The 25,660-nt window shown below is 44.8% G+C and overlaps 1 protein-coding gene across 1 annotated transcript; it reads right to left on the bottom strand.

Annotated features, from left to right (window-relative positions):
- Positions 1–18,733: 18,733 nt before the first annotated feature.
- On the bottom strand, positions 18,734–23,792 carry LOC109767513 (zinc transporter 9-like). Its single transcript, XM_020326273.4, has 5 exons — positions 23,125–23,792; positions 22,809–22,958; positions 20,740–20,979; positions 19,163–19,221; positions 18,734–19,079 (listed from the first exon to the last, which is right to left on the bottom strand). Exons 1-5 carry the CDS (start codon positions 23,716–23,718, stop codon positions 18,734–18,736), a joined length of 1,389 nt encoding a protein of 462 aa, XP_020181862.2. The 5' UTR covers positions 23,719–23,792.
- Positions 23,793–25,660: the final 1,868 nt, after the last annotated feature.

Here is a 25,660-nt window from a genome sequence, read left to right as displayed (position 1 = left end):
ATGATGTAAAACCGGAAGGTTTTGTCGATCCAAAGGGAGCTAACAAAGTGTGCAAGTTCCAGCAATCCATTTATGGACTGGTGCAAGCCTCTCGGAGTTGGAATAAACGCTTTGATAGTGTGATCAAAGCATTTGGTTTTATACAGACTTTTGGAGAAGCCTGTATTTACAAGAAAGTGAGTGGGAGCTCTGTAGCATTTCTGATATTATATGTGGATGACATATTGCTGATTGGAAATGATATAGAATTCCTGGATAGCATAAAGGGATACTTGAATAAGAGTTTTTCAATGAAAGACCTCGGTGAAGCTGCTTATATATTGGGCATCAAGATCTATAGAGATAGATAAAGACGCTTAATTGGACTTTCACAAAGCACATACCTTGACAAAGTTTTTAAGAAGTTCAAAATGGATCAAGCAAAGAAAGGGTTCTTGCCCGTGTTACAAGGTGTGAAGTTGAGTAAGACTCAATGCCCGACCACGGCAGAAGATAGAGAGAAAATGAAAGATGTTCCCTATGCTTCAGCCATAGGCTCTATCATGTATGCAATGCTGTGTACCAGACCTGATGTGTGCCTTGCTATAAGTCTAGCAGGGAGGTACCAAAGTAATCCAGGAGTGGGTCACTGGACAGCGGTCAAGAACATCCTGAAATACCTGAAAAGGACTAAGGATATGTTTCTCGTTTATGGAGGTGACAAAGAGCTCATCGTAAATGGTTACGTTGATGCAAGCTTTGACACTGATCCAGACGATTCTAAATCGCAAACCGGATACATGTTTACATTGAACGGTGGAGCTGTTTGTTGGTGCAGTTCTAAACAAAGCGTCGTGGCGGGATCTACGTGTAAAGCGGAGTACATAGCTACTTCGGAAGCAGCAAATGAAGGAGTCTGGATGAAGGAGTTCATATCCGATCTAGGTGTCATACCTAGTGCATCGGGTCCAATGAAAATCTTTTGTGACAATACTGGTGCAATTGCCTTGGCGAAGGAATCCAGATTTCACAAGAGAACCAAGCACATCAAGAGACGCTTCAATTCCACCCGGGATCTAGTCCAGGTGGGAGACATAGAAATTTGCAAGATACATACAGATCTGAATGTTGCAGACCCGTTGACTAAGCCTCTTCCACGAGCAAAACATGATCAACACCAAAGCTCCATGGGTGTTAGAATCATTACTGTGTAATCTAGATTATTAACTCTAGTGCAAGTGGGAGACTGAAGGAAATATGCCCTAGAGGCAATAATAAAGTTATTATTTATTTCCTTGTATCATGATAAATGTTTATTATTCATGCTAGAATTGTATTAACCGGAAACATAATACTTGTGTGAATACATAGACAAACAGAGTGTCACTAGTATGCCTCTACTTGACTAGCTCGTTGATCAAAGATGGTTATGTTTCCTAGCCATTGACATGAGTTGTCATTTGATTAACGGGATCACGTCATTAGGAGAATGATGTGATTGACTTGACCCATTCCGTTAGCTTAACACACGATCGTTTAGTATTCTGCTATTGCTTTCTTCATGACTTATACATGTTCCTATGACTATGAGATTATGCAACCCCGTTTACCTGAGGACCACTTAGTGTGCTACCAAACGTCACAACGTAACTGGGTGATTATAAAGGTGCTCTACAGGTGTCTCCGAAGGTACTTGTTGGGTTGGCGTATTTCGAGATTAGGATTTGTCACTCCGATTGTCGGAGAGGTATCTCTGGGCCCACTCGGTAATGCACATCACTTAAGCCTTGCAAGCATTGCAACTAATGAGTTAGTTGCGGGATGATGTATTACAGAACGAGTAAAGAGACTTTCCGGTAACGAGATTGAGCTAGGTATTGAGATACCGACGATCGAATCTTGGGCAAGTAACATACCGATGACAAAGAGAACAACGTATGTTGTTATGCGGTCTGACCGATAAAGATCTTCGTAGAATATGTGGGAGCCAATATGAGCATCCAGGTTCCGCTATTGGTTATTGGCCAGAGACGTGTCTTGGTCATGTCTACATAGTTCTCGAACCCGTAGGGTCCGCACGCTTAAAGTTTCGATGACAGTTATATTATGAGTTTATATGTTTTGATGTACCGAAGGTAGTTCGGAGTCCCGGATTTGATCACAGAGATGACGAGGAGTCTCGAAATGGTCGAGACATGAAGATTGATATATTGGACGACTATATTCGGACACCGGAATGGTTCCGGGGGTTATCGGATATATACCGGAGTACCGGGGGGTTACCAGAACCCCCCGGAGGTTATTGGGCCTCATGGGCCCAATTGGTGGAAGAGGAGAGGTGGCCAAGGGGCAGCCGCGCGCCCCTCTCCCACCCCCCCCAAGTCCGAATTGGACAAGGAGGGGGGCGGCGCCCCCCCTTCCTTTCCCCCTCTCTCTCCTTCCCTCTCCACTCCTAATCCAACAAGGAAAAGGGAGGGAGTCCTACTCCCGGTGGGAGTAGGACTCCTCCTAGCGCGCCCCTCCTGGCCGGCCACCTCTCCCCCCTTGCTCCTTTATATACGGGGGCAGGGGGCACCCTAGAGACAACAATTGATCTATTGATCTTTTAGCCGTGTGCGGTGCCCCCTCCACCATAGTCCACCTCGATAATACTGTAGCGGTGCTTAGGCGAAGCCTTGAGTCGGTAGAACATCATCATCGTCACCACGCCGTCGTGCTAACGAAACTCTCCCTCAACACTCGGCTGGATTGGAGTTCGAGGGACGTCATCGGGCTGAACGTGTGCTGAAATCGGAGGTGCCGTGCGTTCGGTACTTGATCGGTCGGATCGTGAAGATGTACGACTACATCAACTGCGTTGTGCTAACGCTTCCGCTTTTGGTCTACGAGGGTACGTGGATACCACTCTCCCCTCTCGTTGCTATGCATCACCATGATCTTGCGTGTGCGTAGGATTTTTTTTGAAATTACTACGTTCCCCAACACTTTGTGGCTGAATTTGGTTCCCAGGCCGATCGTGCCAGGGTGATCGAGGGCTTGCCATGGATGGTGGGCAAGCATGCAGTGTTGCTAAAAGTTTTTGATTTGAATATTTTGCCTTCTCAAGTTCAGTTTGACCGCTTGGCGATTTGGGCTCGTATTATGCATGTTCCCCCGAGTCTTATGAAGGTCAAGCTGGGAATAGAATTTTCCAAGCCGATTGGGAGGATTCACAATGTTGATTCAGATGCAGATGGTCGCTGCCGGGGGAGTTTCATGAGGGTGAGGGCTGAGATTGCAGTTCAGGAACCGGTGGTTCGTTACGTTACAGTGACTTCTCTCAAGCTGAAAAGTACGGAGACTTTATCTGTTATGTACGAGAGACTGCCATTTTATTGCTTCTCTTGTGGCCTCCTTGGTCACTCCTGTGTACTGTGCCCAAACCCAGCGACAAGGGATGAGAATGGAGACCTACCATATGCGGCGAAGAAGCTTTGTGTTGCTGATTATCATTTGAAGAGATCAGGGGGCTCTAGGTCCAGCACGGCCTCATCTTCTGGGAATGTTCGGCCAGGTGACCCTGGCCGTGGTAGTGCTGTTGCTCAGGGGGGGTCCGGGTGCCTCTGACGGCGAGGTCTCCTCTCACAACAGACGCGGTGGCTCTACTCGTGGTCGGGGGAGGCCCAACTGCGGCAAAGGAAGAGGTCGTATCGGTGACACCGGCCGCGAGCTTTTTCCTTCAGTTCAGAACAGCAGATCCGGGACAGCTGGACAGAAAAGGAAGTCAGCCAAAGCGCCTGCCTCCTCTTCACTTCAAGGGTAGGGGGATGACAATGCTTTAGCCCCGGTTCTTGTGCCAGGAGAGCCTGTGGGTGCTGTAGATGATGTGCAGAACTCTGATGTGGATTCCAATAAGAAGCAACGTGTTTCGAACAACCGATTGGCGGATCCGGCAGCGGCTGCGGTGCAGCCCCGCCAGACGCAATGAGTATCTTATGTTGGAACTGTCGAGGTTTGGGGTCGGTCTCAATAGTTGGCGAGCTTCGCTGGCTTGTGAAGCTCTATCGACGCTCCCTCCTCTTTCCGTCGGAAACAAAGATGAGGGACACTCGTGTGAAGAACTTTATGTGGTCTCTGGGGTTTTCAAGTTGCTATGCTGTTAGTTCTACGGGCCTCAGTGGGGGACTTGCTTTGTTCTGGAATGCCTCGGCAGAGGTTACTGTGAAGGCTGCCAACAAGCGGTGCATTGATATTCATGTGAAGATCGACGAGGGGGTGGCCTAGCGTGCCACCTTTGTTTATGGGAAGCCCAGGAGAGAAGATAGACATCTGTTTTGGGAGCTTCTCAGACGTTTGCAACCGTCGTGGGATGGACCGTGGCTATGTTGTGGAGACTCCAATGAGGTCAGAGTCTCAGATTACGGCTTTTCAGGATTGCTTGATGTACTGTTGCTTGACTGATCTGAGCTACTCTGGGCCGAAGTTTACGTGGAGCAATAAATAAGACCCGGATTGTCATGTTAAATGTCGTCTGGATAGAGCTGTGGCTAATGGAGCTTTTACTAGTCTGTTTGATGGATGCGGGGTGGAGAATCTTATAGCCACTTCTTCGAATCACTACCCCGTGCTGGTTCTACTAGGTGGCAGTATCCAACAGCCACGTCGGGCTCCGGTCCAGCAAGGTTTCCGTTTTGAAGAGATGTGGCTACGGGCTGATGATTACAAAGAAACACTTGAGCGTGCGTGGGTTGAGGGGAGGGATGGTTGTCCTTCTCTCCGGCCAACATGGGCCAACCTCAAGCGTGTGGCTGGCTCTTTGCGCTCTTGGAGCAAGGAGGTTTTTGGTTGTATTCGAAAGTGGATTGGGCGCTTGGAGCGCTGCATTGCTACCATCAGGGCATCACAGCCCTCTCCATCCTTGATGGCGGAGGAACGCTCGATTGAGGGCCAACTCTGCGAGCTATTTGAGAGGGAGGAAATAATGGAGCGTCAACGCTCCCGCATTGATTGGTTAAAGGCTGGGGATCGCAACACAGACTTCTTCCATGCTAGGGCTTCGGCCCGCAGGTGTACGAACCAGATCCACTCTCTTGTGCGTGAAGACGGTTCTAGTTGCAATTCTCAGGCGGGAATCAAAGGTATGGTCCAAGGTTTCTATGACAAGTTATTTTCCTCCGAACCATGCAGTGCAGCCGATCGTGCCACTGATGCAATTCCTCATAAGATCACACCTGAGATGAATGACGAGCTTTGCAGGCCGTACACTAACGAGGAAATTAGAGCTGCTTTGTTCCAGATGGGCCCTACAAAAGCTCCCGGGCCCGATGGATTTCCAGCCCTCTTCTATCAGACACATTGGAATTTCCTGGAAGAGGATATATGTCAAGCAGTCCGGGGTTTTCTTGAAGGCCGACCAATTCCTGAAGGTTTCTGTGACTCGGTGATTATTCTTATTCCCAAGACAACTAGACCGAAACACTTTTAGAATTTCCGGCCAATTAGCCTCTGCAATGTGCTCTACAAAATTGCTTCCAAGGTCCTTGCCAACTGTCTGAAAGTGTTGCTGCCAGTTGTGATCTCTGAATGCCAGAGTGCCTTTGTTCCTGGGAGATTGATCACTGACAAGACTTTGATTGCTTATGAATGTCTTCGCACTATTCGGAAGCAGCGTGTAAAACAACCCTTCTTTGCTCTCAAGATTGATATGATGAAAGAATATGACCGGGTTGAATGGAGCTATCCGCATGCCTGTCTATTGAAGTTGGGTTTTGCTACTGCATGGATTGATACTGTTATGAGGTGTGTCACCAATGTCTGCTATGCAGTCAGAGTCAATGGTGAGCTTACTGATCCAGTGGTACCTTCTCGGGGTATCCGGCAAGGGGATCCAATCAGCCCCTACCTGTTCCTCTTGTGCATCGAGGGTTTGTCTAGTCTGCTATTCCAGAAGGAGTGTTGTGGCGAGCTACATGGGTAAAAACGGCCGACAAGGCCCTCCTATCTCACACCTCCTATTTGCGGACGATAGCATCTTCTTTGCTAAGAGCGATCAGCGTAGTGTGGATTCGTTGGAATATGTGTTGCACATGTACTGTGAAGGATCAGGTCAAGCAATCAATAAAGAGAAGTCATCTATCTTCTTTGGTCGGAACTGTTCGGACAGCATTAAGAACAGGGTGAAGTTCTGGGTATGCCAACTGAGGTTGGTAACTCTCCAACAAGTACTTTCTAGTTCTTGACTGACAGAGCATGGCAAAATTTCCATGGATGGTCTGACCAACCGCTATCTAGGGCTGGAAATGAAACCTTGCTGAAGTCCATCACTTAGGCCATTCCAACCTTTATTTCGAGCTGCTTTCGTCTTCCTGTCGCTACTTGCGAAAAGTTTAGGCAGATTGTGTCTGACCAATGGTGGGGTAGGGAGGATGGAGAGAAAAAGATGCATTGGAGGTCCTGGGCATGGCTGTCGACCCCGAAGTCTTTAGGTGGCATGGGTATCCGCGACATGGCCTTATTCAACCAAGCTCTCTTGGGAAAACAGGGATGGAGGTTACTAACCGAGCCTAACTCTCTGTGTGCTCGTGTTTTGAAGGGTCGATACTTCCCAACAGCAACTTCTGGAATGCCTCGGTACCACGCACTGCTTCTGCCACTTGGAGGGGCATTATTCACGGTCGCGATCTGTTGAAGCGCGGGGTTCAGTGGGGGATTGGTGATGGTCGACAAACGAGCATTCTCTCGGATCATTGGATCCCGTCTACACCACCAGCCTTGGTTCAGCCTCTTTCGCCGATCTCATCGTCCGCAATAGTCCATTGTCTTATTGATGAGGAAAGGGGGGCGTGGGATGAAGAGTCTGTTCGTGCCTCTTTCCAGACAGGGTGGTAGATGATATCCTTCAAGTCCTATTAACAGAAATAGCGGCTCTGACTTTGGTCGTTGGCCGTTCACGAGATTTGGAGAATACACCGTCAAATCCGCATATAATTTGGCAAGAACTGGTCTCTTTCTCTCGAACAGAAGTAACTGTGGGCTGGGTTTGAGCTCACGCTTGGTTGAGGACGAGTGTAACATCCCAAAATTCTAAATTTTGGAATGTTATAAATAACAGATAGATTGGATTGATTGTTTGATTGATTGACTGAAAGTGAGTGGAATTCGAAATCTTTTTGAAAGTTAAATGAGAGGGAATAAAAGGACTTTCCCAAACTTTCATTTTGCTTTTATGATCTCCATGAATTCAAATTCTTTTCATCACAAAACCCTCGAGGGAAGATGACATGACTTCTTCCATTTATTTAAATGAAAAGGGGTGTTGAAAATATTTGAATTTTATTTGAAAATATTTTTCATTTCTGAAACTTTATGCAACTCAATGATTTTCACGAGAGAAGATAAAATGACTTCTTCAAAACAAATGAAATATGAGTTGGGAGTTTCAAAGGATTTATTCAAAGTCCCGTTGCAATTATTTTTCAATATTGGAGTCATTTGAGTTTTATTCAAATTATTTTTCTCCAAAAATAAAATATACAGAAAATAGGGTAACATGATTCCCTACATCAGAAAATTGGAGAGAAATAAATTTGAAATCATTTTGGTATTTTTTAAAAAAATGATTTTTATTGGATTTTATTAAGGCAGTAGCACTTTTTGCTTTATTTAAATTTGTGAGGATTTTATTTGACTTTACAAAAATGTTCACGCTGTTGCAAATCTTTTTCTGAAAATTTTGATATATTATATGCCTATATAATATTTTACTTTTATTTGTTTTTATTTTGTTTGTCGGAGTTTTGTTTTTAAAAAAAAAACCCTCCGCCGAACTGGGCCGGCCCAGCACCCAGCCAGGCCACGGCCCAGCCCGACGCCCGCGCGTCCCCGACCTCCAGGCGGGAGTCCGCCGCCGCCACGGCTCGCCGGAGCCGTCTCTCCGCCGGACTCCTCCTCTCTTGCCCCCTCCTCCACGCCTCGGAGCCGCCCCTTCCCCCCCTCTTAAATAGCCGGCCCCGGCCCCCCTCCCTTTTCTCTCTCCTCGCCGCCGCCGATCCCGCATCTCGCCGCCGCCGCTGCACCGCGCCGCCCTCCGCCACCCGCGCCGCTCGCTGCCGTCGCCTGCGCCGCTCCCCACCGCCCGCGCCGCCGCCGCACTTTGCCGCCGAAGCCGCCCGCGCCTGACCTCGCCCCGCGCCGCGCAGGCCGCCGCCGTCTCGCCGACGCCCGCCACCGCGGAAAAACCGCCGGAGTTGACCGGTCCGCCGTTGCCAAATCCGATCCGCCCGAACCGGTACAAACCGCCCCGGTTTATTTTTATTATTATTCGTTTAGGTTTTATTAAGAAAACCTAGATCGGTTTTTTTTTAGGTTTTATAAAAACTGCGAACGTCCGTTGGTTAGGTTTAGAAAACGAATGTTCACTATTTAGTTTTTTCTTTTTCTGTTATTTTCGGCCAGGGACCCATCTGTGAATATTTTATTTACAGATTAGTCCCTGATCTTCAAACATCTATAACTTTTTACTCGTTTGTCCAAATCCAACGAAACCAACGCCCACGTCTTCGTTATGATCTCCTCTAACCAGTAAAACAACTTAAACATGTTTTTGAAAGTTTTAAAATTTGAATTCAAACAGATTTGTATTCAAACTTCTTTTGTTCATAACTTGAGTTCCGTAGCTCCGTTTGAGTTGATTCTTTTTGCAAATCGAAGCTCTTGACCTAAACTTTCTGATAAGGCCAAATTCACATAATTTTGGTACTGTTAGAAATTGTTTTATGTTGCAAGAGTTATTTGCTTGGTTTTGATGTTTCCCGAATCGTCTTCTTCGTTCTTTCTGATCTTTTGAGTGATTGCTTATGTGTGGTTACCATTGCTTGCTTGCGATAGATTGACCAGAGTGTGACGAGTAGATCTATCAAGAGTTTTGAGTGCGAATCATCTTCATCAACATTGCAGGCAAGTTCACACTTTGATCATATCCCTTTCATACCCAGTTTTATTGCATTAGATCTATTCCTCAAACAATTGCATGATTAGGATCTAATTAAATTGTGGGAATTGGGAAGTAGTCGAGGTAGTACCTATTACTTGTTTTAATTATCAAACCCTTGGGAGTTACTTCTACGTTGCTATTATATTGCCATGCTATGCTCGTAGACGTGGATTGGGTTTGAGAGATATTCATGACAGATGTGAGATTGTTAATAATGGTTTACTTAAGGTGGCAACTAAAACTCACATCTGGGTGGATTGAGGCACCTGGAGAACCCAGTGTTGTCTGTTTGTATAAGGACCGCCACCCAGGCTCAAAGGGATCATAAGATTATTCATGCTAGAAACTTCCGTGTGCAGCCACAAGCTATTATGGGCTCTAGCATAGTTGAGTAGGTTACATGATCTCTTGAAGAGGTGGGCTAGCAGATGTAGGGGAAAGTAGGTGTACCGGTCCACCCGGAGTAAAGAGTGATTGTTCCTGAAAGACTGTGTCTCGGTCATCCGTTTCTCAAACATCATGCAGTGCGAGAATCAAGCGGAGGCGATCGAGTCTTGTGGGGAAAAGTGCGCAAACCTCTGCAGAGTGTACAAACTAATCATGATTAGCCGTGTCCCCGGTTATGGACATCTTGAGTATCTAGTTCTTGGATTATCCCGTTGATCTCATCATGTTACTTTAATTAATCTTGTTGGGTTAATGATGATACTTAATTGGGATTGAGATGCTGTCAACCATCTCAATGTTTCACAACCACCATGATAGTTAAATAAAATTTATTCCTTTGAAGTAGGGAAAAACTGGTTTTTTGCAAAAACATTATAACCATAGAGCTTTTCCACCAGCCAAATATGCATGTAGTGATAGCCTTTGTTCATCATTCTCTATGGTGTGAATTTGCCAGTACATTCAATGTACTGACCCGTTTTCGGGCTGCAACGTTTCATGTTGCAGGATTCTTACGACGAGTAAGTGATACGTTAGGGTTACGATTTCTACACTCAACTTTGCCGTTGGTGTTGATGGGATCCACAACCTTGTTACTTCCGCTATTTGGATTGAGGTAATGGTATTTACGTTACTTTATACATGTGATTTACCTCTGTTATAAATCCTCGAGTACTGTGTGTGTCAGCATACCGATCCAGGGATGACACTTAAGCACAGAGACTTGATCCGTTCGGGTCGGGTCGCTACAAGATGGTATCAGAGCACATGTTGACTGTAGGACGTGACCCTAGAAACTGGCAAGCCCATAGAAAGGATTTTCTCTAAAACTTTCCTTTTCAAAAAGATCTTTTACCTCTCTTCTCTTCTGAGCTTATTCAAATATTCCCTTTTAGCGAGACCATACCCCTTTCCCCTTTTGACCACACGAAGATTCGACTGATGAGACCACTCCAAGAAGTACAAGATATCGGACAACTAAGACCATTCGGAATGAAGAGGATTTTTACCGTGCATTATGATAATGGAAACTACAACGGTTAAGGACTCTGAAGACTGGGAGAATTTGAAGGCTCTGAAGAATTGCCAGATGTGTATGACCTAGGAAGGTTACCCTTATGGAACATGGCAGGCTATGGAAGCCGTCAATACCCGAGATCAAGGTGTATCGGAGAAAGACCGGAACATGGAGCATAAGAATCCAAAGTTTTGAAGGAAAACCCAAAGACAGGAGATATCAACTATGGAGAGATAGCTCACGGAAATGACAAGAGCAGAAACACGGATACCCATGAGGTTATCACCCGCTTATGATATTGTCACCGTGCGGAGTTAAGCATGCAGAAGCATGGAAGGATTGGATGGTAGAAAGCTGATGGATCACCTCTCAGCAAGATGAAGTTTTAACCTTAGCCGGTGTATCACCAGGATCTGGAGTATTACATCAAGAAGTTTAAGATGAACCTTCAGGAAGCAGTATTCGACAAGTAAGCGTTTCGTGAAGAACTCAGAACCCAGAAGTTGAAAGTAGCCATGAAGGAGGAGCAAAACCTCGAGACATCAAAGACTCGTCAGGAACTGAAGGACAGTAGGATCATGGTCCATGTCGAGGTTGATGAAACCCAGAAGTTGGAGCGCAACTCCAGAAATATTAAAGGACGTCATGAGAGACTTCGCGTCAACAGAGATTATTTGGCAAAAGAACTTGAGAAGGACAAGCATGATCGAAAGAAGCCATTGGAGGCATGAACAAGACTTGGAGAGTTTGATGACATTGAAGACTTATTGACCTTTAGAAGACCAAACCCCTGTTATACCTACGTTAGATGCGACGTTTGTGAGCTGTCATTTGTTTGTTGTTTTTCCGACAGCCACAATAAAAATCTGTCTTTTCAAAACTATTGTTTGTATTGTGTGCATCCCTCTCGACCTCTCTTATCCCACCCCAAACCCATGGACCCAATAGAGGATGAATGGAGATGAGCTTGTATTTTCTGGACCGACGAGTCAGTTGGAGACGGACCGATGGATTCAGAACATGGAGGATCACATGAAGAATAACCCTATAGTCGGAAAGGATATGACCCGGCATGCTCTTCAATGTTTTGAAAGAGGTGCTGCTACTTGGTGGAGGATGTACCAAACCATCAATGGATGGCAAGGAGTAACCACTTGGAAAGAATTTAAGTGGACTCTACAAAGATCTCGCCTTGTGTCCCAGAAATTGAGGCCTTATGGAAAGGATATGAAGAAACCTTGTGCATACAAGCCTTGTGGAGAAATAGGACACAACCATAAGGAACACAAGGATGAATGCCCTAATTGTGAAGGAAGTCACCCAGCTGAAGAATGCCCAACTAGGCAGATCACTTGTTTCTTGTGTGAAGGGACTACCCACTACCCTGCTCAGTGTCACATCTATCCCATGGTACAAAGGACCGTCCAGCAGAAGAAAGAAGCAATGAAAAGAGCCCTCATGGAAATTTTAGAGGAATCTGTGATGAAGGAAGAGGTGGAGGACACACCCAAAGAAGAACCAATTAAACCCTGCATCAAGTCATGCTATTCATGTGGAGAAGAAGGACACATCTCCCAAAATTGTCTGAATGGGGATTTAGTGGAATTCCCGACAGAGGAAGTAGAGTATGACCCACAGGAAATAGAAGCCCTGATTGGAACGGAAAAGTCCAGGAAGAGAAGTAGATTGGATCTCAGGAACAACCCAATTTCTACAAAGAGAGACCTGAGTCATATCACATGTTTCAGGTGCAAAAATTCAGGACACTACTTCAGTGATTGCCCAAAAAGGGAAGATGAGGACCCCAGGAGGTTGTATAATCACAAGGAAACCTCGAGATATGTCAGAAGTAATATGTTTCCGTTGTGATGAAGCAGGGCACTTTGCCAGAGAATGCCCCAATGAGACGGAGACTTGTGGCAAATAGTTGAGTGCAACGAGAAATAGTAGTAGTGTGGACATTTCTTGTATTAGTGAAGAGTCGGATTGAGGAATGTAATGGAATGAAGGAGATTGTAATAATTTGAGAATCAATAGAGTTAGCATCATTGGTATTGATTTGGATTTTATGAGTTGTTACTATATGAAGAAAGATTTTGACCATTTTCGAGGATATGAGAAATATGGTCTATGGAAGATTGTGCATTTTAAGGGTGGTAGTACCCTGTGAGGAAACTTGACCCTTGGAAAAGGTAATGATATTCCACGAAGTGGATTTCGAACAAAATAAGTATGAGTTTTATCTCGATATGTTGGATACCCAAGAATATGAGGGTATGGAGTATTATTGGATGTAAAGGAGGTAGTCTATGAAATTGGAGACGGAGCATGTCTTCGTGTGTTCCCTCTGCGAGGAGTTAAACTATTGGAGTTAAGGGAAAGTTAGCCCCGAGAATTGTAGGACCATACCGAGTTTTGGAACGTATGGGAGAAGTGGCCAACAAATTGGAGTCACCCGAAGGACTGTCAGGAGTTCATAATGTGTTTCACGTTCCCGGCTGAAGAAGTGCCATGCACAGATGGCCAATATTTCCCCTGTAAGAATGCTTGACCCTAGAAAGGATAATGATGTTCCACGAAGTGGAGTATGGACTTCATAAGTATAAGTTTTTATCTCGGTATGTGGGAAATCCCACAAGAAAGAAGAGATAAATTATTATTGGATATAAAGGAGGTATGATGTTGGAAATATGGATCAATGGAAATTCCATGATGAGTCTGAGTAATCATGTCCTAGTTTGGTGCCAATAGAAGGAAGGAAGACAGTACAATTGGATGGATTTAAGAATACCAGGAAGTTGGATGTTGGATTAAGGATCAGTTGCCCGATGATAAGTTCAAGGAACTACAAGTGATGAGACGGGCCATAACCCGCAGGCCCCAGGACCTGCCAAGAAGCAAGCACACTCTTGTTGAAGGGAAGACCCTGGAAGAAGTTACGATTTTATCGACAGACGATCTTATAGGAGTTACGCAAAACCTGAGAGTTGTGAAGGAACGATAGATGTTTGTTTGGCTTGCAGAATCCATGGATTTATCCGAACTTGGTTCGTCGACAAGAGAAATTCTGCAATGCTTGCGAGGATGACCGAGTGTTAGAATGCGAGATTCGCTAAACCATATACAAGGTAATGATTTGGGTGCGGGATGGATTGATCACCATACCGACTTACTCTTATTGTTCGCTTTGCTATACGGGATGGTAAATCTGAGTGACTTACCTATAGTAGAGAGACGACGATCAAACCTTGCTTGAAGCTTAGAATGGTATAAGAATGTTTCCCTTGTACACGGCAGTTCTTGCCAATCGTAGGTTATACGGTGAGGTTCAACCCAGACCCATTTCCTGCAGGAGAAACCGTAAATTGTTGACCACCATGAGATGTCGATAGTTGTTTAGTATTGGCGCCTGACCCGTCAGCTATGAAGACCCAGTCTCGGAATAACCTTACCAAGATGAAAGGGCAGAAGAATTGTGGTAAAGGTTATGCCGCTACCCAAAGAGCCAGAGAAGGAATTTTTCCGAGAATCTGAGAAGACTGACACTGTCAAAGATGGATGGAGTATATGAGTTTTGATGGAACAGTAACAATGGTTCTAAGGGTGGTAGCACCCCAGACCCCCTGTGATGATCGATGGATTCTGAGGAGACCCCTAAAACCCTAACCTTTTTCTTTCTAGCCTCTCCGAATCTCGAGGACGAGATTCATTTTAAGGGTGGTAGGTTTGTAACATCCCAAAATTCTAAATTTTGGAATGTTATAAATAACAGATAGATTGGATTGATTGTTTGATTGATTGACTGAAAGTGAGTGGAATTCGAAATCTTTTTGAAAGTTAAATGAGAGGGAATAAAAGGACTTTCCCAAACTTTCATTTTGATTTTATGATCTCCATGAATTCAAATTCTTTTCATCACAAAACCCTCGAGGGAAGATGACATGACTTCTTCCATTTATTTAAATGAAAAGGGGTGTTGAAAATATTTGAATTTTATTTGAAAATATTTTTCATTTCTGAAACTTTATGCAACTCAATGATTTTCACGAGAGAAGATAAAATGACTTCTTCAAAACAAATGAAATATGAGTTGGGAGTTTCAAAGGATTTATTCAAAGTCCCGTTGCAATTATTTTTCAATATTGGAGTCATTTGAGTTTTCTTCAAATTATTTTTCTCCAAAAATAAAATATACAGAAAATAGGGTAACATGATTCCCTACATCAGAAAAGTGGAGAGAAATAAATTTGAAATCATTTTGGTATTTTAAAAAAATGATTTTTATTGGATTTTATTAAGGCAGTAGAACTTTTTGCTTTATTTAAATTTGTGAGGATTTTATTTGACTTTACAAAAATGTTCACACTGTTGGAAATCTTTTTCTGAAAATTTTGATATATTATATGCCTATATAATATTTTACTTTTATGTGTTTTTATTTTGTTTGTCGGAGTTTTTTTTTTTAAACCCTCCGCCGAACTGGGCCGGCCCAGCACCCAGCCAGGCCACGGCCCAGCCCGACGCCCGCGCGTCCCCGACCTCCAGGCGGGAGTCCGCCGCCGCCACGGCTCGCCGGAGCCGTCTCCCCGCCGGACTCCTCCTCTCTTGCCCCCTCCTCCACGCCTCGGAGCCGCCCCTTCCCCCCTCTTAAATAGCCGGCCCCGGCCCCCCTTCCTTTTCTCTCTCCTCGCCGCCGCCGATCCCGCATCTCGCCGCCGCCGCTGCACCGCGCCGCCCGCCGCCACCCGCGCCGCTCGCTGCCGTCGCCTGCGCCGCTCCCCACCGCCCGCGCCGCCGCCGCACTTTGCCGCCGAAGCCGCCCGCGCCTGACCTCGCCCCGCGCCGCGCAGCCCGCCGCCGTCTCGCCGACGCTCGCCGCCGCGGAAAAACCGCCGGAGTTGACCGGTCCGCCGTTGCCAAATCCGATCCGCCCGAACCGGTACAAACCGCCCCGGTTTATTTTTATTATTATTCGTTTAGGTTTTATTAAGAAAACCTAGATCGGTTTTTTTTAGGTTTTATAAAAACTGCTAACGTCCGTTGGTTAGGTTTAGAAAACGAATGTTCACTATTTAGTTTTTTCTTTTTCTGTTATTTTCGGCCAGGGACCCATCTGTGAATATTTTATTTACAGATTAGCCCCTGATCTTCAAACATCTATAACTTTTTACTCGTTTGTCCAAATCCAACGAAACCAACGCCCACGTCTTCGTTATGATCTCCTCTAACCAGTAAAACAACTTAAACATGTTTTTGAAAGTTTTAAAATTTGAATTCAAACAGATTTGTATTCAAACTTCTTTTGTTCATAACTTGAGTTCCGTAGCTTCGTTTGAGTTGATTCTTTTTGCAAATCGAAGCTCTTGACCTAAACTTTCTGATAAGGCCAAATTCACATAATTTTGGTACTGTTAGAAATTGTTTTATGTTGCAAGAGTTATTTGCTTGGTTTTGATGTTTCCCGAATCGTCTTCTTCGTTCTTTCTGATCTTTTGAGTGATTGCTTATGTGTGGTTACCATTGCTTGCTTGCGATAGATTGACCGGAGTGTGACGAGTAGATCTATCAAGAGTTTTGAGTGAGAATCATCTTCATCAACATTGCAGGCAAGTTCACACTTTGATCATATCCCTTTCATACCCAGTTTTATTGCATTAGATCTATTCCTCAAACAATTGCATGATTAGGATCTAATTAAATTGTGGGAACTGGGAAGTAGTCGAGGTAGTACCTATTACTTGTTTTAATTATCAAACCCTTGGGAGTTACTTCTACGTTGCTATTATATTGCCATGCTATGCTCGTAGACGTGGATTGGGTTTGAGAGATATTCATGACAGATGTGAGATTGTTAATAATGGTTTACTTAAGGTGGCAACTAAAACTCACATCTGGGTGGATTGAGGCACCTGGAGAACCCAGTGTTGTCTGTTTGTATAAGGACCGCCACCCAGGCTCAAAGGGATCATAAGATTATTCATGCTAGAAACTTCCGTGTGCAGCCACAAGCTATTATGGGCTCTAGCATAGTTGAGTAGGTTACATGATCTCTTGAAGAGGTGGGCTAGCAGATGTAGGGGAAAGTAGGTGTACCGGTCCACCCGGAGTAAAGAGTGATTGTTCCTGGAAGACTGTGTCTCGGTCATCCGTTTCTCAAACATCATGCAGTGCGAGAATCAAGCGGAGGCGATCGAGTCTTGTGGGGAAAAGTGCGCAAACCTCTGCAGAGTGTACAAACTAATCATGATTAGCCGTGTCCCCGGTTATGGACATCTTGAGTATCTAGTTCTTGGATTATCCCGTTGATCTCATCATGTTACTTTAATTAATCTTGTTGGGTTAATGATGATACTTAATTGGGATTGAGATGCTGTCAACCATCTCAATGTTTCACAACCACCATGATAGTTAAATAAAATTTATTCCTTTGAAGTAGGGAAAAACTGGTTTTTCGCAAAAACATTATAACCATAGAGCTTTTCCACCAGCCAAATATGCATGTAGTGATAGCCTTTGTTCATCATTCTCTATGGTGTGAATTTGCCAATACATTCAATGTACTGACCCGTTTTCGGGCTGCAACGTTTCATGTTGCAGGATTCTTACGACGAGTAAGTGATACGTTAGGGTTACGATTTCTACACTCAACTTTGCCGTTGGTGTTGATGGGAATCCACAACCTTGTTACTTCCGCTATTTGGATTGAGGTAATGGTATTTACGTTACTTTATACATGTGATTTACCTCTGTTATAAATCCTCGAGTACTGTGTGTGTCAGCATACCGATCCAGGGATGACACTTAAGCACAGAGACTTGATCCATTCGGGTCGGGTCGCTACAACGAGAAATTGTGGAAAGCTCTTGGCGAATCAAAGTCCCCAATAAAATGAAGATAGTCCGTTGGCGCTTCGCGCATGATTGTCTCCCATCAGGTGACCAGCTCCGGAGGCGCCAGGTTCCAACGAGATCCGATTGCTTCTTCTGTGGTCGACGGGAAAGTGTCGAGCACGCGCTGCTGTTCTGCCCCGATGCTCGGGCTGTTTGGGACGAGATCAAGGAATCCTTCAACATCCACCTTCACAGGTCATCTTTCTCCACTCCCAAGCAATGGTTGTTCGACTTCCTATCTTCTTGCTCGGACCAGGATGCGACTGTTCTTACGGTTTCCATCTGGCACATATGGGAGGCTCGCAATTCTGCAAGAAACGAACCTGTTGCTCCTCCACCTAGGAGTACGGCGGCCAGAACCAAGGCGTATATGGACCTCATTCACCAGCATCTTTTCTAACCTGTACATGCTCCCAGGCGTGAGACCTCTTCTTCTGTCCGTCTTTGGTCTCCGCCGCCGCAAGGTACAGTGGTTGCGTTCTCTGACGCCGCTGTATGTGAGGAGCTGGGCATGTCCAGCATTGGAGTGGTGATTCTCAACCATGAGGGGAATTGTGTGGCTGCGTGCTCTGAACCTTTAAGGGGCGTGCGATCTCCGGAATTGGCTGAAGCAATGGCTCTTTGGCATGCTGTCAGCTTAGTCCGGGAGGAGGGCTTTACTGATGTTCTTTTCAAGACTGATTGCCTCTCGGTGGTGCAGCGGTTGATGTCTCCGTCCAGGGATCGCTCGGTAGTGGGCTCTGTCCTTGCGGATGTCAAGTCTTTGGCTAATGGCCTCTTATCTGTGGCCTTTCATCATGTTCGTCGGCATTGTAATGTTTTAGATCATGTATTAGCTAGATCAAGTTTGGGCTCTTCTAGCCTTTCTATTTTTCATATGCTCCGGATTGTATCCGGGAGACCCTTTGTAACTTTGTTGCTTGATCAATAAAGGCCGACGTTCTCTCAAAAAAAACCTTGGAAAGGTTGCAATCCTAAAATTGTTGGTAACGGGTGGAGAATCGAGACTGATTACTATTTTTGGCTTGCCTATGATACACTTTCCTTCTAAATGATATGATGTGCCAATTTGTCACATCTTACAATTAACATGACGATTTAGTGGCGCAATTATTCTGTTAAAATGATATCATTCTTCATCTAACAGATTCTTTTTGAAAAAGGAGAATAACCCCACCTCTACATCGAGCGATGCACACAACCATCTTTATTATATTATTTAATAAAGACTGACAAAAACAAATATATATGTATGAACCCAAAGCCACCTTCCTGGCAATCTATGTCGCTACGCCTACTATCGATGATGTGCCCTGACCAAACCTCAACACACACCATGTAATCCGGTGGCATCACCAAGCCGCCCCACGACGACTCGAGATGACCAACCGGTCTAGCGGATCCTTAGTGCACACCACATGCGCACACTCAAGAATATGCGCCGCCATCTTCCGTTGTCCCAACTTCAGGAGCGTTCACACATTGAGCTTGCCAGGCCCAATTGCCGTCGATGCCACCACGACGCCAGACAACGCCACTACCATGTGCGCGTCCATCAACACACGTGCATCGCCGAGACCCGTTGCCGCTAATGCGATAGATCCACACCGCACCACCTCCTGATCCAGAGCGCCACCAACACCAACCCAACAGTGTCCACTGGCCAACTATCTTCCAAGGCGGCGCCTTCAAGAAGGGAATAGAGCCCAAGGTGCCCATCGTAGTTAGGGCTTTCACCCGGGAGGCAAATGGCATGATGGAGGTGGAAGCAGATCTGGTGAACGTTCCATGGAGAAAAAACAACGCCCTCGGGCATCACCGCCGTTGTAGCCGATCCATGCTGGCTAGGGATTTCACCCGATCTGAATCCCCACCTCCAGCTCCATCCGCATCGAGAACCGGTAGGTTTTTGCGACCTAGATCCGTACAAAGGAACACACCGAGCAGGGAGGAGTGAAGATGCCCGATCTAGATCAGTCGCCGCTGAGCGAACACGGCCGCCGTTCACCACAAGCACGCCACTGTGCCGCCTCTCGTGCCCTTCCACCCGACGCTGAGATCGGCCGCCAATCGTTCGCCCATCGCCACTCAGCGCACGCCGACGTGCAGCCATGGAGTTTCTGCCCTGCAGCCTGGGCGCCGCCACGAGAAGAGGCCCAGCCACCACTGTCAGCTGCGCGGGCTTCGCCTCGGCCTCCTCCGGCGGCGGCACGGCGGGAGGGGCGGGAAATGGGGTTGGTGGCGCTAGGTTTATGGGAGCGCCCGAGTCGCCCTAGGCAGGGCGGCGCGGGGCTGTTTCCTCGACGCGGGGAGTCTCGCATTTAATTGATGTTACCGGGATAATAATTGTACATACGAGTGTGGTTTTCTGTAGCTCAGGCTACACGGTACCCCTTATCTTTGCCATCCATTTCTGCATCGCGATCCGTGCAAACGCATTTGTCTTTTTTTGTGTCTCTCAAACGACACAACATATAAACTTCAAATTTTGCAGAACAACAATACATTCTGACTACAATCTGGAAAAAACTTTCAGATTTTTTCATGCATTTTAAATACTTAAAATAATATTTTTAGTCAAAAAAAATATCTCATTTTCTATATTTATATCAGACCAAAAAATCTGAAAGTTTTTTCACACATTTATGTTCTAATGTTTGTTCGATCTGCAAAGTTTGAAGTTCATATGTTGTTTCATTTTAGAGAAACAAAAAAGAGAAATCTTCTAGTTGTAAGTTAGTTGGAGAGTACGGATCTCAAAGCAAGGCTGGAGGGTTGAGGATAAGAGGTTCCATGTAGCCTGAGCTACAAAGGAACTTTGTGTTGTACATACACTACTGTTGGTATTGGATTGAGATGGCTAACCACGCTTGCCACACGGTGCATACATTGTTTGGTAATACAAACAACGCATAATTTCGATATGCTAAAGTGGTAGAGCTTGACAGTGTAACACTATTCATTTTACTTCTGGAGTACAAAGCGCACATGCATGAAATGGTTTTGTGTTTTGATGTTTTTCCTTTTGGGCGAGTGAGTGTTTTGGTAGTTGTAAAGCTTAGCAGCTTAACGCTATTCAAATGTTCTTTCTGGGTATAAAGAAGAAACATAATTGTCATGCACCACACTCACGTCAGTATGAACACTCATGCATGAATGCCTTTGTGCTACTGTTGATGGTTGTAAACTTGTAATACCGAACAAATGTACATGTATATTTCAGTGTGGAGTTTGATGTATATATGCACACCTTTTACAAGCAATCAAGAAACAGATCAGAAAACCTCTCAAAAAGAAACAAAAAGAGAAATCCTCGCCTCATAAAAAAGTTCAAAACGAATTTGTTATTTTTAGCCGAGGAGGATTTCTCATGCCCATACAGCAAGCATGGACATGAGACCCGTCCCAACCAGCAAGGAGATGTTAATGATGACCTGCAACCTTCCGTTGTTCTGCACCCTAGGATTCATGAAATCTTCCGCTAGAAGGTCGACGAGCGCCATGTAGTTCAGAATTCCGGCGGCGGCAGCGCTGAGGAGCCCTTCCACAATTAGGGCCCTAGGGCTATTCTCGTCGTAAGCAGAGGATATCCCGATGCCGATCACGACACCAACTGGCAGCGTGAGTGAGAAGAAGAGCGCCATCATCAAGACAGACTTGAGGCGAAACCTAGCCTGTACGATAGAGCAAGGCTATTTCATTAATCACGTAGCCTCCATTTTCTACCATCATTTTATGGGCCAAGAAGTTAATTAGTATCATGTTTGGTAAGCCATATTATAGTTTATTGACTCTCAATTTAAGTAAAGAGTAAAACAACAGTGACCTCTGGGTGCAGCCGTCTGGAAACGGTTGTGTAGCGTTATTCAACCAGTTTGGCTAGCAAGCCACTCGTAGATTATGTGGATGAGCTATGTAATTTTGGGGATACTCAATTATGGTTGCGTTTCTTTTTATTTGTATTATTGTCTGGTACTTGATGACTTGAACTTGATTCACGCTTAATAAAATGGATGAATGCATCCTGCGATGCAGAGAGGCCATTGTATTCCCCTTTTTGAAAAAAAAATAGTGGTGGCTGTTAAACATGTGGCGTCAAATCACTTGAACTTCTTGCGGTTTGTAAAGCCGGTGGAATGCAAAAACATACAAGTGATTAAGGTAAGCTTCTAGAGTAGCCACCAAGAAGGTACATTATATTGAATATCTCTTTTCTTTCTATAATCTAGGATGTGATTTTAAATTTCAACTTTTTTGATTTTACTACAAGAAAATATGTACAAATGGATCAATTAAATTTTCATAATCCAACACAATCCTAAAGCAACTTGAATTCCATTTTGGTGTAAATTTTTTGAGCAATGATTATTGGAAGAAAAATAGGAAAATAGAAACAACTTTTCGTTTGATCTAGAAACAGTGAAACATAGCTAACATTTTTAGTTTTGAACCCTGAACTATCGTACTTTTCCTAACTAGAACCCCAAACTATGAAACCATTTATATGAAACCCTAAACCTTTTAAAACGAACCCTGGACCGATTTTTAAGATCATGGTTTGCAGGCGATGCTTTTTTTTTGCAGGCGATGCTATGAAATGATAGGCCACAAAATTAACTTGCAAAAAATGATATACATGCATTGTGAAAAATGACAAGATATATTCATTATACTTTGTAATTTTTTCTATGAAATAACATAATCATATTGATTGACTATTTTTCAGCTGCCACATATTATATACTATATAACCCTCGTTTTTTTGCGAAAAACTGTATAACCCTCTTCACACACCTATGTATTATTATTCAGTTCTGTAGAACCTTTGAAGACTAAAAGACCCTCCTAATCTTTACCATGTTACTACCCGCAAAAAATAAACTTTACCACATTACTTAGTGTGGTTTTGCACCTTTGAATTTAACGAAAAAGAAAAAGATCCTGGACACGGGGATGCTACTAATTAGCAACCTGCAAAGCTTAATCAATAGTAATACGGCAGAAGGAATCATTTTTTTTCTCTCGTTATTTTTGCACATGACATGACACAAATTGTCATATATATTACAAACTCACGTCTCATACACGTATGAATTTTGTCACATTCCATAAAACCTTCAAATTCCAGACCAAGCTAGGGTTCAGGTGAAACAATTTTAGAAAGTTCAGAAGCTTAGGGTTCAAATTAGTTTATATAAGTTTTTATCATGTTTGATATTGTTTTGTCGCTAAATTTCAGATTTTTTTTTCACGTTTGATATTATTTTTTCGGTCTTTTGTAAACTGGGGTGTAGTATATATACCCGAGAGTGGAAAATCCACTCTCCATGTCAGAATATTAGGAAATCCACCTTTGTCGATTGTGCACGCATACTCGTATACGAGCGGAACGACTCACATTGAGGAATATATGCATACCATTCTCTGGTGTGAATTGATGTATTTCCGTTATGCAATTAATGGAAAGGGGGTAATTCCCGGTTGAAAAAAAACATTTGCATACCTGAACGATGCATCCTCCCAGCCCTATCCCTTCGAAGAATTGATGAAAAGTTAGCGCCACCACGAGTGGTTTGATCGTGCTGGCATTCTCAGATGCACCCAAAGACATGCCGATGATCACCGAGTGCACTATGATCCCCAGCTCCAGCACCTAAATTCAGATAAAGCATTGGAAGCGACCAATTAATTAGCGTCCACGGCCACAGTGATTTGACTAGTGATAGGAGCCTAAATCTTCAGTCGAGTATGCATGCACACAGCCTTGATGCATGCACAATTTAGTTACAACTAGTATGGACGCATCGATCAATCAGCACCTGCGAGATGACGCGGTGACGGATGAGCTGCGCGCCGTCGTCGGAGAATGACGACGCGATGACGGCGGACACGCCGTGGGAGTGCCCACCGTGCGCCTGCTCGGAGTCGGAGGCCTCCACGTACCCGACGGCCGCGGATGTATTCTTGGCGTGCGCGCGCTGGAAGTATCCCGTGGCAATGGTGTCGACGATGAGGGTGGCAATGGCCGCGAGCATGGCGACGAATCCGGCGAACGGGAACTTCTGCCATGGCCCGTCGACGAGGCACGGCGAGCCGAGCCGCTCGAAGGCCTCGGGGAGGATGTGCACGAAGGCCGTGGCGAGAATAACCCCCGCCGCGAAGGCCTTGATGACGAAGAACAGGTCCTTGTCCGGGCTCAGCGCCGGGAACTTTCGGCCGAGCGAGGGAATGGCGCAACCCGCGGCGCTGGCCACGAGGATACAGAAGATGGCGATGATCTTGAGCTTTAGCGCGCCCGCCTTGTCGTGCTCCTCCTCGCCGGTCTCGCACTCGCACTCGGCGCGGGCGAGCAAAGGGAGGGACGAGACGAAGAGGAGCAGGCACAAGGCGGCGAGCTTGAGATTGGCAGCCATGGTTTTAGTCCGAGGGATCGAAAGAATGGTGATCTACCGGAGACGGCGTAGGCACGCATATATAGCTCCGGATTTGATCAGGGTATGAACTGGAAAATGAATTGAGAGATAATGTCAACATATATCATATAGTAGATCGCGTAAAGAGGAGGAGCTTCGTAAGAACTGGTCAACATGGGCAAAACGATAACTGCAAAAGTACAAAGTTCAAACGAAATAAAGATACATTTGCCATTCACAGCGTCGAACTGCCGACTGCCAATCTATTCATCTAGCTATATATGTCATGTGGAATGTGGTGCATAAAGTTACATTCATCAGCGTACCACTTTTTCTTCGACATGCAATCACCACTTTATCCTTCAACTAGTATCATCAATGCACTTTCTCAGGTTGGTCTCGCACCATTTCTGTCTCCAAGATCCCTGCAATAGCAAACCATGCATGCAGCTAGAACCTGTCCGTCTCTCCCTCCACTCTGCATTTTTCTCCGGTAGAAAGGTGATGCTTACTGGGGCATAGTATATGCTTTTAAGGGTTAATGATAGTTGCACTTCGACTTTGAGCATCTTTCAAACTCAAGTAGTGGATGAACTTAGCTAGCTCTCTCTCTCTCTCTCTCTCTCTCTCTCTCTCTCTCTCTCTCTCTCTCTCTCTACCTGACACATGCATGAAGCAGGTCAAAGCCCCTCTCGCCGCAACCAATAACTCGCTGTCTCCGGTGACACGTAATATACTATAATATATGGCATCAGACACACCTTCCCGAGATCTCATCTCGGATCGTTCAAGCAAAAAAGTAATATTGTTGAGATGTTGGGTGTCGACACCGTGAGCCATGGCATGACATAATACACTGTGTTTTCACATTCTCATCACGGTTATCACAGGTTCACACCTATCAGCTCCAAGTCCTCGCCGTGCCATATATGCAGAGTTGGCCTGCCAGGCACCAATATCAAACACAAGGTAGTGGTACAAAGAAGAAGACAATTGCAATTTATTTGCTCATGAGAAGGCATCTCCTCAACGGCATGAATTGTGTCGACACATGAGCAAGAGTGTCGTCACTTTCCAAACCAGGCATAAGAACTATATAAAACCAGCAAAACATTGAAATGATCATAGGCTGTACCCTATAGCATAACAGTACTCAATTCACGCGGTGTCAACTCGATCGACTTGCAAACTCGGTAGCACGTTTGGCTTGAGATATTTACGACTGATTATATTTCCAACCGTATATTCGTTAAAAAATAAGGTCGCATGTCGGATAAGTTTTAAAACTATCACAATTTTGGGGTAAGTCTTGATTGGACCACATTAGCGCTATGTGAACCGCATAGGAATCTACATGAAGTACATTGAGTATCGTATGGGAATTCAATATTTAAGCCATCTCTTTGACAACATCAAGACTCGGATGAGCTAAAATGTCGCCATTTGGAATCATATATGAAAAACTAAAACAATATAATGATTGTAGGGTCAGCGCTAAGATAAGGGTACTCAATTCATCTTATGCTTTCATTTTATCCATTTCGAACCTGGCAACGCGTCTAACTTTAGTTTCTTTAAGAGGTCTACTTTCAATCATGTATCTAAAACATGGGGGCATGTTGGTTTATTTTGAAAAACCATTCACCGTCTCGATCCGTTGGTAGTGGAAATCCTTGTCTGAACCACATTTAGCATCAAGACCTGGTATTGTTAGATTTCAAGCACATTACCGTTGGCTTAAATCCGTCCAAAGTTCATCAAAGACTAAAAAGGCATTGTGTGCTTGAGTAGCCAACTGTTCGACGACAATTGATTGGCCTCCACATGCACAAAAAAGTTGGCATTTGTGTTAGTAGATACAACAAATATATAACACGCAAGCAATATAGCGAATTCATGATCACATGGTTAGCGCTATGGTAGGATTACTCAACTTGCCATC

Source organism: Aegilops tauschii, chromosome 4, assembly GCF_002575655.3.
Source record: "Aegilops tauschii subsp. strangulata cultivar AL8/78 chromosome 4, Aet v6.0, whole genome shotgun sequence".
Taxonomy (NCBI): Eukaryota; Viridiplantae; Streptophyta; class Magnoliopsida; order Poales; family Poaceae; genus Aegilops; species Aegilops tauschii.
This window is presented reverse-complemented; position numbering and strand designations above follow the sequence as displayed.